Genomic DNA, 15,399 nt, shown 5'->3' with positions numbered 1-15,399 from the left:
AAAGGCTAAGGGTTGGAGCTTGGGGTGCCTAACAAATGGCAAACACTCGCACTTTATAAACCAATTGGCAGACAAGAGAATAGTCGTACATGAACCAAATATTGTATTCACTAGTTTTGATGATGCTGGAGCATTAGGCTTAGATGCCCAGCAATGATTAGCTCCTAATTCTGAACCCTCAAATGAGGCAGGTGCACCCAGGCAGCTGCTGGCTGCGCGGTGGCTGTCCCCACACCTGTGGGACATGCCCTGTGATACATGCTTTAGGAGGAGCACAACACAACTTCCCTAAGGGAAGCCTGGTCCCAGAACTAAAGACTGAACGGAATGGGCTTCCTGCCCCTGAATTTGCTAATGAAAATGAAGCCCTCTCCTCTTGGAGGGGTCGGCTTAGAGGATACAGAGAGGAAGAGACCACGTACATCTGGCTAACCGACACGGACTCAGCATCAGGCTGTGAGAACATGGATGAGCAGCAGCTGTCAAGCAGACCTGTGCAGAAGGAAGGGAGGAGTAGGGGTCAGAACAGCTGCGACAATGTGGCATCTGATTCAGACCTTAAAGATGACTGGGAAGGACATGAGGAATGATGTAGATCCCAAGTGCTTGATGACCAGGAAGGACATGATGTGCTGGGGATGGCAAGGTGGGGTCGGTGGGAATATCAGTGGACACACAGGTTGGTGCTTGGTTCTGAGTGGCCTGCTGTGCTGGGATCCGGCGCGTGGAGATGATCAGCCAGCCAATAAGGAACGACCGGAGGTGTTTAGGCAGAGATGCGATATGATCGGCAGTGGGTTACATCTGGTCAGCTCTGAATGCTGGGTGGAGGGACGCGGATACGTGTCAGAGGGGTGCGGGGACAGGCAGACAGGAGGAGGGTGGAGGCGCGGGCCATAGTTACCGCGGTGTGGCACTGGAGTCCATTCCCATCAGCACTTCCTGACTTCGGGTTTAAAAAGGAGCAAATAGAAGCTAGATTCAAGGTAAGATGTTTCTTTTATGTTTAAGGTCATTCCTCTAATTTCTCATCATTTATTCCTAGAAGCCCTATATTTCAGTCCCTGGGCTATTCTGCCGTCATTGTAAGACAGCCAAGAAATGTTCAATAGGATATTTATTTTTGTTCTACTGGCTTTTGTCTCCACAGTATCTCCCAAAATTGTAGAGATTTCTTCAGATATCTCCATTAATGAAGGGAACAATATCAGCCTCACCTGCATAGCAACGGGTAGACCAGAGCCTACGGTTACCTGGAGACACATCTCCCCCAAAGGTAAGACAGCAGCTTGCTGCATTGTGTCAGCTGGGAGGAAGAAACCGGGAGAATCGCTGGCCACAGCCAAGACGTTGTAGTGCTAGTGACTTCGTTCAAAGGGTCCTACACTTGTTAGCCTGTGACTCTGCAGAGAACTCTGGTGTTCTCTGAAAGACACGCGCGTCCGCTAAGATTCCGCAGTCCTGCTGGGGGGTCTCTCCACAGGCTGGGACCTGCATCCCAGTTGTTGGTGGGTGACCGGGTGGCAAGACGTTCTGGGAGAACTTCACTGGCCACAGTTGATGTTGGGACCATTAGCTTTGGTGGCATTGTCCGTGTGGTTGTTGTAAGAGATAGAAAACACAAACACGAAATGATAAATGAGAGCTTCGAAGGGCCGTTTTCCTAAAAGGAAAGTTTCCAAATCTGTGCGTCTTCGGCGTTGCCAAATATCTGGTTTCTCTTCCGCTTGTTGTTCTTCGGTTGTGTGATGGTTCTGCTATGATTAATCCGCGATAACTACATTGCAGATTTTACTTTGTCTTAATGTGTAGATATTGTACAGACCAGACTAAGTGTAGTTTTGTGCTTTCGTGGAGTGAACATTAAGCCTTTAGTATTTAAGTAGGTGCCATTTATCATTAAGCTAGCTTTTATTCATGGTGCATTCAATTATTTTATTTTTTCTTCAGTTTCTACTGAGCCCTTGCAATAGTCTAGGCACACTTCCAAGCATGAAGGATATAGCAATAAACTAAAACGTACAAGTTCCTGCTCTCATACACTCACATTCTCATGAGAAAAATGACCATAAAATTGAATATACAGTATCACAGGTGGTGGTAAGGATGAGAAAACAGAGCAGTCTACACTGGCAGACGGAAAAGAGGTTTGGTCAGGAAAGGCCTTCGAAAAGGTGACATCTGAGCAGAGACATGTAAAGACCCTTAATGCCATGGCTTGTTGTTGGTTAATGTACACATGCGGGTGTGCGCGTGAAGGTATGTGCACTGCTGAGCAGAAGAGGTTTAAGGATCTTAGAGGAAATACGGTGGTAATTGTTTGCTTGGTGTTGTAGATTGGGTCCCCTAAAAGCCGACCCTATAAGGTGACTATAACGCAGGAAGTTTCTTCAAGATGCTCTTGGAGTCAAGCCCTGTGGAATGAAAGAGAAGGGAGCAGGGATGGGTGGTTGGAGAAGCGGAGTCGCCATGCAGTCAAGTGGAATATCTCAGCTGAACTTTCGGGGAGTTCTGAAGCTAGGGTGTCCCTTTAGAAATGTTCTTTATTTGAGGTGAGGGGGCTGGCACAGCAGTCAGCCACTGAATTTGGGCTGCCCACAGAAAGACTGGGACCTTGGGCTGCATCTCTCTTCATAGGAGACAATGCCCTTAAGGCTGCAACTGAGCGCCATCTGTCCACCTGCAGCATGTCTGCCCCTGAGGCAGACATCCCCTGTGCCCGAAGGTGGCCACGCATCACAGTGTCCGCTGCACTTAGACATTTTAAAACACCAGTTTAGGGCTGTGAGTGGCCTCCAATACCAGATCCCCCCTCTTAGGCATTGCAGTTTGCCCAGATAGCCATCCTCAGAGCAAGCGTGAGCTTTGCAGAGTTTGGCCTGAATTCCTGGGAGCTGCCCCAGGCCATCATTCCTAATGCCAACACTGTGGAGAGCCTCTCATGCCCCTGCCAGTCTCTTGATTTGAAATGACTTTAAGTGTGGACTGGCGCAAAATCTGGGAGGAGGCTTCAGGTATGCTTTTGATCTTTACCGACGGCACGTGGCCCTGGGACACACCTGAAGGAGGGACCGTCCCAATGGACAGACTTTCTAAGCCCCTGGTGCACAGCACCCGTCGCTGCCGAATTCCGCGTCTGCAGTGCTATCAGATGCCAAGGCCTCTGCGCCTTAGAATCTGCAGGGCATTCATCACCCCGGTGGACTTGCGTTGCCCTGTCAAGAGGCACTGAGCCCCTCCCTCTAGCAGGTGTCCCTCTGTCTCCTGTTGGAGGTCTTTTCTCATTTCCTCCTCTGGTTCTTTGTCTTTGCTGGGTGTTTTCCTTGTATTCCCTTCTCCGTGCATCTTCCCCTTTTGTCTTGACCTTTGTGCTTCTTCCTTTTGTCCTTTGCTTTCTCTTTTCTCACAGGCTCCTCAATGTGTCCACTTTAATCTCCCCCCTCCCCCCTTCACACAGTCACTGTGTCTTCCCTCCGACCCTGGAGGCCTCTTCCGTTCCTCACCGAAGCTCTGTGCCTTAGGCTCCTCTTCCGTTTTGGGGGGCCATCGAGCAGATTCATTTCCCCAGGGGACTTGGCTCCCATTTTCCTGGGGTTTTCAGGAGCAGGGGAATCAGAATCTGCCTGTGGATCAGCGGAATTGAGATGCAGTTCTTCCCGGTCCCTGGCCCAGAAGGGCTATCCCAGATTCAAACTGATAGGACACGCAGGGCAGAAAATGACCCCTCGGGACGCCCCAGGCTGCCGTTTCCCGAGACTGACTGGAGATCGCGTGTCGCTGGGCTGCTGCCAAATCGGAACTGAAGCTGCAAACCCTTAGCAGCCAGACCTCCAGTCTCCCCACTAAACATTTCCAAAGGAGGCTTATTTCAAACAAGTTAGGACAGGTTGGAGGCTCCTCGGAGAACACGATACTCACCTCAGCAAGGTCTCGGAAGGGAGAGACCGCTGTGCCTTTGTCCCGCTCAGGTGGGTAGATGGCTTCTCAGGCAGGACCCGTCCCTGGGACACACCCATAAATCCCCAATGGACAGCTGGTCGAGGTAAGCACTTTGGGCGACTCCCATGGCTTCACTGAATTCTCTCCAGGCTGATCTGCTTCTTCATTCCTGAATAACCCTAGTTCCCTCCATCATAATTTATGTGTCGCTACTTGCAACAGACGAAGACGCTGAAACATGCATTTCCAGGTTTGACTACCTTTTATTTGGAAAAGGGATGCAGAAACGTTAACCACCGTTTTATTACATGTGGCTCATGCATTTTGAATCTCAGAAGCTGGGAGTGATGATCTGATAGGATGGGGTGGCAGGGACTCGCCTTAAGGCTGTCTGCCCAGCCCTTCCATCAGCTGGAGACAGTGTCCGTTGTCCACATCCCAGACGAAGAGGGCGGCGAGGCCTCCCAAGCTCGCTCCGCTTGCCAGTGACCCTGAGAAGCACTTCTCCTCCTGTTGCCGGTGACATGCTTTTTTATTCCCCACATGACGTTGCTCCTCCCAAGAGTTGAAGGAGAACGTGCATTAGCTTTGTAAAGACACCTGCCGCCATCTGCACTCCGCTTGGGAATGTACAGGTGTTCTGCGCACCTGCACAGACCTAGGTGTTTCTACAGGTGTTTTCTCCCTGCCTCACGCCAACACACCCTCTGGTCTGCATGGACGTTTCCTTGCCCTCCTTCGAATTCCATGTAAGTGCTAGCAGACTCCTCCAGGTGCCAAGGGCCACCAGTGCCCGGTCTCTGGTGGACACTGCCCTGTTCCTGACTCTGTGCCTTGCATTGTGTCCTCTTCTGGAGATACAAGAATTGATGTCAGCACAGCCCTTAAGTGCCTGTGTTTCTGTCTCCAAAAGAATACATTTTGTGTTCTTGATTCCTTGGGGTCTTCCTAGGTGAACAGAAACACGGTCTCTGTAATTATATCCTAAAGGATGCATTTTAGGACCTCACTCTTCATTGAAAAGTATTCTCAAAACCCAGTTGTCATGCCTCCAGTTTTGTTGGACTGTAAGATCTTTAAAGAGAAGGCTGAGATCCCTTTGTTGCCACATTCCTGGGAGCTGAACACAAACTCGGATGAAGCCATGACCCTTATCACTGATGTGTGGGTTCGACCACACACGGAGCCAGGGACTGTTGCGTGTCCTCACGGAGCTCCCCCCTCGGATCTACTCCCTCCTTCTTTCTCCCATCAAACAAAACACAGACAATGAAAACCTCACTAAAGCTACTGAAGGAACACCTGGCACCCAGGTACCGGTTGGGGCTCAGTGAGGTTCGCTGAGCCCTTTACAGAGAGGTCCTCATCTCTAATTCATGAGACTGTTGAGCTCAGGGCCTGCCTCTCACTCATCTTTGATTCTTTGCCTCCTAGAAGAATGCTCAGAACCTAGAAAGAATTCAAGAAATACGTGTTGATTCAGCGGGCAAGCGCTTACCTGTGCCCGTGCCCCAAGGGGCATGTCCGTTCTCCCGGTTCACAGACCGCACCCCGATTCATGAGGAATTCTCTCCACTTTGATGTGTAGTTGAGACCTCATGTGTTTGCCGCTTAAACTGCTGGCGGGTCTTCAGGACATTTCTCTGGTCTTCACAGGACCTTCGACCCTTTCCCCAAGTTCCCCAGGGGACCTGCTGCGGCAGGGCTTGGCTTCTCGAAGGAGACCCTCCTTTTCAGGTTCTCGTTTGCAGGAGTTGAGAAGGCTCACAGGTGACTTTGAAGGCGGGTCTTCGGTGAGCCCACTTGTGCCTCCTCGCCACCTCCCCACAGTCCCTGTCCCGACGTGCGTGTTCCTCTGACGTGTTCTGGTCTTTCTGGACCCTCGATCCCTTTGGTTCCCAACCCTACCTGTGCCTAAACCCTCAGTGGCTCCCAAGGGTTTTGTAAAACAACCCTAATTATTGCCAGGGAGAATTAGTTCAGCTGTATATGAGAATGTTCCACTGGTCATGGGTTAAAAAAATAAAAATATAGAGAAAGAAATCAATACAAAAAAGGGAAATATCATTTTAAAAATTCTTCCCACGCCCCACAGTGTGAGAATTGAGGTGGAATAGAGATTGATGCACTGCTTTTTTATTTCTCCTTTTTTTTTTTTGGTATGTGCCCCAAGCGGGAACCGAACCCTGGACTCTCTGGCCCACAGGCCAACGCTCCAACTGCTGAGCCAAACCGGCCAGGGCTGATGGACTGGTTTTCCCCAGGGCCATACACGGACCATCTGTCCACTGGGTGCCAAACCAAGCCCTTGGCATGGGAGCCTTCTCTTCCCACGGGTGGAGAGGGCTCCTCTGCACCTGCTCAGCCATCCCTGCAGGACCAGGCCACCCGCGTGAGCGGCCAGATCTGGTCCTCTACACCGGTTCTCCTGCTGGGCCCTTGGCAGTGGGCAGTTGGTGTCCCAGCCCTTGTTTCTCTGTGTTTTAAGAGGCACCGAATTGGTGAGGACAGGGTGACCCCTGGACGGAAGCTCTTCTCCTTGCCATACCCCGAACCCTGCCCTGCCCCTGCCACACACTCACCTGTTCTCCCATTTGTCACACTGACAGGCCTTCCTCCCCAGCCAAGCAGGACACTGAAGCACTAATTGGCACTGGAGGTATCACAGCTTGAGTTCAACCAGAGCTGGCAGGCTCCATGACTCCGGTGACAGCTCTGTGAAAAGTGTCAGGGCGCAGCTCTGGCATGCCACCGCTGACGGCAGCACCCTGGCCCTAATGAGCAGCCTGTCAGCACCGGCGTCGGGGCCCGCGCGGCACAGGGATCATTAGGACGGCAGAGGAGCGGAAATCTCTCCAGCAGAGAGAGCCGGGAAGGCAGGGACGGAGCGCACGGTGGAACGGACGCTCTCACCTTCCCCACGGACGGTCCCACCCAGCAGGGAAGGACCAGTCTGTGAACAAGGAAAGACAAAGATTATCAAAGATCTCCACCTATGCCCGCGCTGGCCAGCTCTTGGAATCCCTTTGGCTGGGTTGCCCTGTAGCTAGCGGATGCACGCTGCAAGTCTTCCCTGCAGCAAGCGGGGGAGCTCAGTGACCGAATTACCTCCCCAGCCATGGCCAGTGCGAGGAAACCAGGAGGCAGCCTAGTTGTCCAGCAAGAGGCACGAGGGTGGAAGGCTGGGGATCTGCTTCCCTGCTGCTTGTGGGACAGGCTCCCTGTGCCCAGGGCCTGGTCTGTCTGCCCCTGGAGAACTGGAACCCAGGCGAGGCAATTAAGAGGAGTGTTTTCCTGTCATTCCATCCCAGACGGGGAATGGGGAGCGGCCAGTGTGTCAGCTCCGTTTATCTGCTTGCTGAGGGCAGGTGTGCGTTGCCCAGCGTGTTCATTCTCCTGCGACAGGCGCAGCCTGGGCGGCCTGGCCCTTCCTGGAGGCTTTGGCTCCCTGCAGTGGCTCCGCCTCCATAGCAAAGGCTGCCTGAGAGAAGGTGATCCGTGCATAGGAGCTGGGCTTGGAGAGAAGGTCCAACTGGGTTTGAATTGCCGTCTGCGGCTCAGCGCGCGGTCACGCTAAGGTGGTGAGGCCTCTCTGAAAATGCACTTGACTCATGCTGTGGGTTTCTTGGAGCAGCACGTAGACAGTGAGGGGTTGGTCTGGGACCCCGACGGCCTCGCACGCTGCAGGCACCCTCCCAGCTGGACGCTCACCGCGCATGAGGCACCCTCTCCCGCTTACCCCTGTCCCCGGGAGCTTGTCCCGTACGCACCTTCTGCATGAAGCCCTGCTTCTCTTTGAAGGCCACGCCTCAGTGCCACGCTGTGAAAGTCTCTGATGACAGAGTCACTGCCCTGCACACGTTTCTGACGACGGCGGTTCTTACAGTTACGCCCAGGTCCCCTGTCGCTCGGGGGTCGGGAGGACACGGACGGTCCGTGTGCTGCTTGTCGGGTCCCAGCGCCGAGTGCCAGGCCAGGCCCGTTACTGATTCTGAGCAGAGAAGCATCCAATCTGCAGAAGCGGTGTTTTTCCTTTACTTTTTGAAAATAATTCTTCCTGGTACATAATTTAAAACAAAATCAATTTTAATGAGTAAAGGGTGAGATCCAGGAGGTTCGTCTCTTCTCATCATTCTCTGCCGCGGAGCGTTTGTTTCCCAAGTCATCAAAGCGATTCCAAAAAGAAGTTCTCCCTCGCCCACCCCTTGGTCCACCCGTAGGCCACGGCTTAGACTCTTCATCGAAAAATAAAAATAATAGTGGCTTTGAAACGCGGACGTGGCAGGGATCAAACCTGCTCTCCAGTGCAGAGCGCGGCCCCCTAGCACGGTGCCCACGTGGTAGGTGCCCGATGTTCACTTCCCTAGGCTTGGCAGCCCTTCTTCCCCCCTGCCACCCATGCCAAGAACAGAACAGAATTAAAATTCTTTTGTCTGAAAAGGTTGAATTCTTACAAAAACCCAAGCTCAGTCAATTGCCAGAATGCCTAGATATTCAAAGATGCTTAATCAGCACCTCCCTAGCCCCCACCGTTTTCTAATTAACGAAGGGGCTTGATTAAAATTCCCAGGGTACCCCGAGTAACTGTCCCAGGAGGGCCAACTAATTGCTACTGTGAAGGATACACAGTGGTCACGGAGGGTGGGCGGGAAACACTTGCGTCATAATGAGAAGTGGCTGGTCCCTGTCCGGAGTGGCACAGAGCACGCTGCTTCGGTGCGAGAGCCCAGCCCGCCCAGGGCCGGCGGCTCATTAGGATAAAGACACACCGTGGCGCAACCTTGAGCAGGTGGCAGAGTGATCCAGGCACAGTCCCGAGCAAATGATTTCAGCACAGGCGTGCAGGCCAAGGTGCTGAAGAAGAAAGTGAGGGAAGACACTTAGAGATCACACGCTAACTCCCTAATTCTCCCTAACTCTGAAATTACAACTGGAGCGATGCAGTTAGGGCGAAATTTGCCAATGTCAATAAGGGTTTTTGTAAGTTTAATATTTATGATCTGGTTTAAGGCAATATTATAGCTGTGCGACTTCCTACTTCAAAGAAGAGAAAAATCATAAAAAGACTAGTGAGGAAATTAATGAGTTCAATGAGCTTGAATTGAGAACATACGACATCGAGCCTCAGTCTAGAAGCCGAGGGCACAAGTGCACACCACAGACATTGTTTGTGGTTTTACCCAATTATTTAAAAACCCTTGAAAAATGTTGTAGAATCGGGAAGCTGCTGAAATCAGACATTGCTAACAGCATCCTCCCCCACACTCCCTGGAGTCTCAGGCTATTTATGCTGGTACTTGGCGACCGTTACCATGCAGAACTGTTTTGATGGAGCTAAAAAGGAAACAAAAAGACCAGGGCGTTTGTATCCTCTTCCCCACAGATGCTAACCAGCCTGACTCAGTGAGATGCAGAGGCGCATTACAATGGCAGCCACCAGGCCAGGGGACCCCATGTCCGAGGTGCACCCAGCACAGGCCGCTGTAGGGGAGAACGGCACCACCTGCCACAACCACAGGAACCTCACCCCCACCCTGGAGCACCCTGCAGCCCAGTTCCAGGCTTGGGGAGTTCCATGTCCAGGAGCTACCATAACTTTTCTTGGAGAAAGTGTCCATTCACAAGATCCTTGTTACCAGGACTTCAACGTGTGCTTCTGACTTTGCATCTACTTTTAAATCTTGACTATGGTCAGAACTTGAGTGTAAATTACAACCGGAGTCTTATCATCCCAAAATAGCAATAACTAATAATTTGTGGGTGCTTAAAAACGTGTTGGGCATTCTCCAGAATATTTACATATAGTAGAATGTGCTTTTTGCAATCACAGTCAGGTCTCGGGGTCGGCCAGGTCCGCCGGCGAGAGAGCGAGGCTTAGAGAGGTCAGGCGAACGGGTCAAGGTCGCACGGCTCAGGTGGAAGCAGTGACATCTCACTCCGGGCGGCGTCCCCAGTGTGCTGTGCCTACCGCTGTGCTGGGTCTGTCTCAGAGGGCGGGCCCTGGACCAGCCGCATCAACATCATCTTCTTTATACCCCAGACCTGGTGTGGGACCTAGAAACCTTCATTTTTTATTTTTATTTTATTTTATTTTATTTTTTTGTTCAGACAGAGCGGGAGGGAGAGAGAGGAAGAGAGAGAGAGAGAAACATCGATGTGAAAGGGACACATCGAGTGGTTGCCACCCGCACGACCAACCAGGACCGGGGACAAACTGCAACCGAGGTACGTGCCCTTAGCGGGAACCGAACCCGGGTCTCTCTGTACCGCAGGCCGACGCTCCAACCGCTGAGCCAAACCGGCCAGGGCCATTTTTTTTTTTTTAAATTCTCACCTGAGGATATTCTTCCATTTATCTTCAGACAGAGTGGGAGGGACAGAGAGAGAGAGAGAGAGAGAGAGAAACATCGATGTGAGAGAGACACATTGACTGGTTGCCTTCCCTATGACCCTGACCTGGGCCGGGGACAGAACCACAACCGAGGTACGTGCCCTTGACCGGAATCAAACCCACGACTCTTTGGTCCTCAGACCGACACTCTAACCATAGAACCAAACTGGCCAGGGCTTAGAAACCTGCATTTTAACAAATGTCCCAGGTTCCTGTGATTTGCTATGTGCTGTGCACCCTGCTTCATATAAATTGTATCACGAAGTGCTCACATCGCCCTCATAAGTGGGCATTATTTTCATGTTAGCAATAAAGAAATGGAGGTTTGAGGGCACAGTTTGCCCATAAAGGTGACACAGCCAAGGCAAAATTCCAGTCGAAGCCATTTTCACTCGAGGATCCACATTCGTAATGGGTGTTGCGTTCCTGCCCGATGTCTAACCCACTGCCTTTTCTAGACCAGGGATTCCAGCCAGTGTGCGGCAACAGGCCCCCGGTGCTGCGGGGCCTTAAAAACCATGCAACACCTGCCTATTCAGCCAGGGACGCTGACCTCTTTCCCCTGGATTGTCAAATAAAAAAATTGACAACAGGCAACACATTAGTAGCTGACTAATGCGAATGAATAAAAATTATACCTATTTTTTTCTTAGATCAGCAAAACTAATATATCTTTTTTGGTGTGCCGCAGAATTTTAGTAAATAGCTTGCATGCGCTGTGAGTTGAGAAGGGTTGACAATCGCTGTTGTAACTCTTGAGGGTGTGGCTGTTCTCAGGCTCAGACTCCCTCCCAGTTCAGGGCCTTGGGTTGCTTCTTTTCCGACCCAAGAGTCCTTGCAAATTCACTCACACTCTGGTCCATGATGGAGCCCAGGGTGGGCTTTCCCTCCTCCCCGACGATCTCAGGCCCCTCACTTGCTCTTTGCATGAATATATCAGCGCAAGGACGTCACCCCAGCGTGGAGGGCTGACCTCTCCTGGTTCCCAGGCCAGTTGTCTTCCCCCCTGAGTCTGCCTTTCTAGTTTTGTGCTCCTCCCCCTCTCCCCCTTGACCGTGGCCCACAGCAGTGATAAGGCTGCTTTCTGGCTTGATTTATTTCTTCCTCATGTTAAATGCTATCATTTACTTACACAATGGCATGTCCTCTGCTTGATTGTTATTATTAGGTTGTTTTACCCCTTTAACAGCTTCAGATATGAAAAGAAATGGCTGGATTTCAGGGCATGGTTTTCATTATCAGACTGCATTCAGTTTCCCGACATGTCCTTGCGGTATTTGGAGTACTTCATCTTGTTGTAAAATGCTTTTCCCACTAGAGCCAGGGTGAAGGAATGAGCAGAATAGCAATTCAGTGCTTCTACCATCCAGGTTCCGGTTCCCTTCTTGGCTGGGATGTACAGACGACCCGACACTCCTGCACAGTCAGCCTTGGCGTTGGGGGCCAGGGAGGTGTACCCCTTCCTTCCCTGGAAGATCACATTAGCTCCTTACTTCTCTCCAAAAGAGGCTGGTTCCTCTCTGCTCACCCCTCCCCTCGCCCCGAAAAACAAAGTCATTCCTCTTCCCGCTTCTAACAGAGTTGAAATGAGTGACTTGGGACTTTATCATCCTCTGCAATAGATTCAGGACTCCCCTTGCTTAACTGACCTGCAGCCCAGCAGGCCTGTGTCCCTCCTCTCGCCCTTGCATCACTGCCTTGCCCGGTACGGAACGGTTCAGTGGGGTCACCGTGGTGGAAGCCGTTTGGCCAGTCATCTGCATGACAGAGGAAGACAAATGGTGCTTTCTCTCTATTGGCTTATGTATTCCATCACATACCGTTCCAGAAAAGGAGAGAAGGTGACATGAATTTTTCTCCCAGGAAAACTCCTTGGCAAAACAATTTTGATTCTTTATCCACGGATTTGTTTCTTCACTCAGTTACTGTTATGGAGAAGCTCCTGCCATGCATTGCCCTAGCCACTGGGGACACGTGAGTGGACAAAGCAGACCAAGCCCCTGGCACCACAGAGCTTGTATCCTAGTGGAGAGACCCGAGATAAACCTGTCGATACGTCAGCCTTATCGTGTGGGACATGGTAGCTGGGGAAATGAATCAAGATAAGAGGCAGAGATTAGCTGGCATTGTTTGGGGGTTGTCATCCCAAAGAGAGTAGCTGGGGATGGGTTACTGAAGAAGATGCCCCATACGTGTGTGGAAGAAAGGATGCTGCAGCAGGAGTGTTCTTGGTGGGGCTGGTGGTGAATAGAAAGGCACTCGTCCGGACCACGGGCACGCTGAAGGGCCACAGGCGGCCAGTCTCCGGAACATTTATTGCAGACCCGCCCTCGCAGCGCGAGGCTGTCAGCTTTGTGAGGCGAGGAGCATGCTCTCCTTGCTCTGCACCGTGCACACCTGTGCTTAGCACGGCGCCTGTCGAATTACGGACATCCAGTACATGTTTGTTCGATGAATGAGTGAATAAAGTAAGAGGGCATTACAGTGTGAGTAGTTGAATAAGCTGGTAAGTTACAAGGTTTTTTTTTTATTTATTTTTTATTTTAGAGAGAGAGGAAGGGAGAGGGAGAGAGAGATGGAAACATCAATGAGAGAGAACATCAACTGGCCACCTCCTGCAACCCCCACTGGGGATCGAGCCCACCACCTGGGCATGTGCCCTGACCGAGAATCGAACCAGCAATGTCCCAGCACATGGGTCGACGCTCAGCCACTGAGCCACACCAGCCAGACAAGTTACAAGGATTAAATCAGAAACTGTGGTCCCTTGATTAGTGGTGACAAATTCTAGAGAATGGCATGCACAGGCCAATGACATGGTTGCGTATGGCTGAGGCAGAGAAAAGGGCTAATAGGAAAGGAGGATCCAGGCGGTTGGTAGCAAAGGTGTCTGGGTAACACTGACGTCACCCCGACCATGGCTGGGGTTAGCGGCACGTAGAGCTGTGAGCCAAATGTGAAAACCCTCAAAGAATCGTGAGGAGTTCGGCCGCCGGTGGCAAGGAAGAGTGGGGGGGCACAGCTTTGCAGAGGGCATCAGCTTTGAAGGAGCAAGGGTTTCAATAAAAATGGGAGAGAGGCATCCTTTCGGAGCGATCTCGAGGAGTGGGGAAGACCATCCCCCCAACCTCAACGCCCAGTTTCTGGAGAGAACTCCGGAGGAGGCTCTGCACTGAGGAGCAGCTGGGTGTGACTCAGGGGGAAGTTCAGGGACGCTCATCTGGGAGGCGCCCGGCCGAGGGGAGCATGTGCATGGGGAGGGAGTGTTTCGGGGAGCCCAGAGGTCAGCTGGAAGGTGAGAAGAGGGAGGAACGAGAGTGCTGTGTAGGGCTGGGGATGGCTGGAGAGAGGGTCCTGCCCTGTGTGGTCAGCTGGCCGCGGGGGACGTGAGACACACTGGATTTAGTCCCGTGCCCGATGGCAGACTGTGAAGGCATCTCTCACTCATTCTGGCTGTAGCCTGCATCTGGGATAATGCACAGAAACCTTTTCTTTCCTTACCTGAAGGTGGGGTGTGACAGCAGGTATCTGTTGGCAAGGTCAAGCCTCCTTGTGATCCAAAGCAAGGAGACTGACCTTTAGGAAGCCATTACAGGGTCAATGTCAGAATCCTGAGTTAGCAGGAGTGAAGCATAGAGATGGAACATAGAGATACACATAAGGCCAAATCACCAGAACCTGGGTTTAATGTGGGTTCGGAGTAAGGGTAGGGCTGCGCGAAGAGGGAATCCCACATTTCTGGTTTGCCCTCCTTCTTGAGGGTTTGGTGGACTAGGGATTGTTTGTCTGGCTTTTTGCCCATGTGGCAGTAGTTAGGATACTAGAAACTAGCTGGTGTCTGATTTATTTCTGGCTATTGGACCATGTCGGTTAGTGCCTCTTCTCTAAAAATGATCATAACAACACAGACTTATTTATGTATGATTTTAAGAGGATCAGGATTTATTAGCCAGAAATGATAGAGTACAACAGAGATGTGATTAATGGGCAGAATGAATCATCTTTTATCCTATGGATATTTGAGTACCTGAAACACAATAGTGCCTATTTTGATGCTTCAGATTGTACTGTGAGCACAGCATTCAAAGTCTCCATCCCATAGGACTACAGTATGGAAGTAGTGGTAACGTCTGACAAATTAATATGCAATCCAATGTCAGGGAGAGGGAGTACCATGGAGAAAACTAAAACAGAAATGGGATAAAGAACAATGGACCATGCTACTTGAGTGTTGAGAGCGAGCCGGAGCAGAGACCTAGAGATCTGAGTGAAGAGAGACAATAAATGGGACATATCAAGAGAGGGTGTTCCAAGCAGAGGTGTCTGCAGGTGCCAAGCCCACACGTTGGGAAGATGTTTGGTGTTTACGAGGGACAGCAAGAATGTTTCTGTAGAGACAAGTAGCAGAGGCTGCTGTGAAGAGCTGAGAGTCAGATCATACAATTCCTTGAAAACCATGTTAAAGACTTTGGAACTTGTTCCAGTAAAAAACACTGGCACATTATAAAGAGGAGAGCAAAATAACTTAATACATGTTTTTCAAGGGTGATTTTAACTGCTTGAAGGGAAAGACATGGGTCAGGGGTCGTGTAAGGGCAGCAACTGGAATCCCAGTTAAGATTCTGTAGCTCTAATCCATCAAGAAATGATGATGGCATGGACGAGGTGGGTAGGGTTGAAGGTGGTAAGACTATATGTTTCATCCGGAATATATTCTGGAATTAAAGCTGACCAGATTTGCTGATTGATTACATAGGGTTTATAAGAAAGAGTTAGGTGTCGCGGGTGACTCACAGATCTGTGGTCGGTGACATGGACTTGTTATTTCTTGCTACGGGGAACTCCAGGGACACAGGCTCGTGGGTGAAATAAGGAGCTTGGTACTTTAGATACACAAGTGGAAATTTTGAGTAGATGGTTGGCTGTGCAAAGGCACAGAGGCTAGAAAAGTAAAGCCAAGGGTCCTCAGCTTGCACGTGGCATTAAGGGTCATGAGGCTGGTCATTGCCATGTACAGACCGAAGCAGATGAGAGTTCTGGGGATTAGTTCTTGCCCATTCCAACATTTA

At 51.0% G+C, this 15,399-nt stretch overlaps 1 protein-coding gene across 2 annotated transcripts in view; it reads left to right on the top strand.

Moving 5' to 3' along the window:
* Positions 1-15,399, top strand: part of NTM (neurotrimin) — a 945,407-nt gene that overhangs the window by 827,187 nt on the left and 102,821 nt on the right. For both annotated transcript variants that reach the window (XM_036276876.1, XM_036276877.1), the window contains one exon: positions 1,151-1,276. In XM_036276876.1, coding sequence (XP_036132769.1) covers positions 1,151-1,276 — 126 coding nt within the window. The remainder of the gene's footprint in view (positions 1-1,150; positions 1,277-15,399) is intronic.

The sequence above is a fragment of the Molossus molossus genome, unplaced genomic scaffold (genome assembly GCF_014108415.1).
Source record: "Molossus molossus isolate mMolMol1 unplaced genomic scaffold, mMolMol1.p scaffold_m16_p_22, whole genome shotgun sequence".
Classification (NCBI taxonomy): domain Eukaryota; kingdom Metazoa; phylum Chordata; class Mammalia; order Chiroptera; family Molossidae; genus Molossus; species Molossus molossus.
The sequence above is the reverse complement of the archived record's forward strand: the minus strand, read 5'-3'. Positions and strand labels throughout refer to the sequence as shown.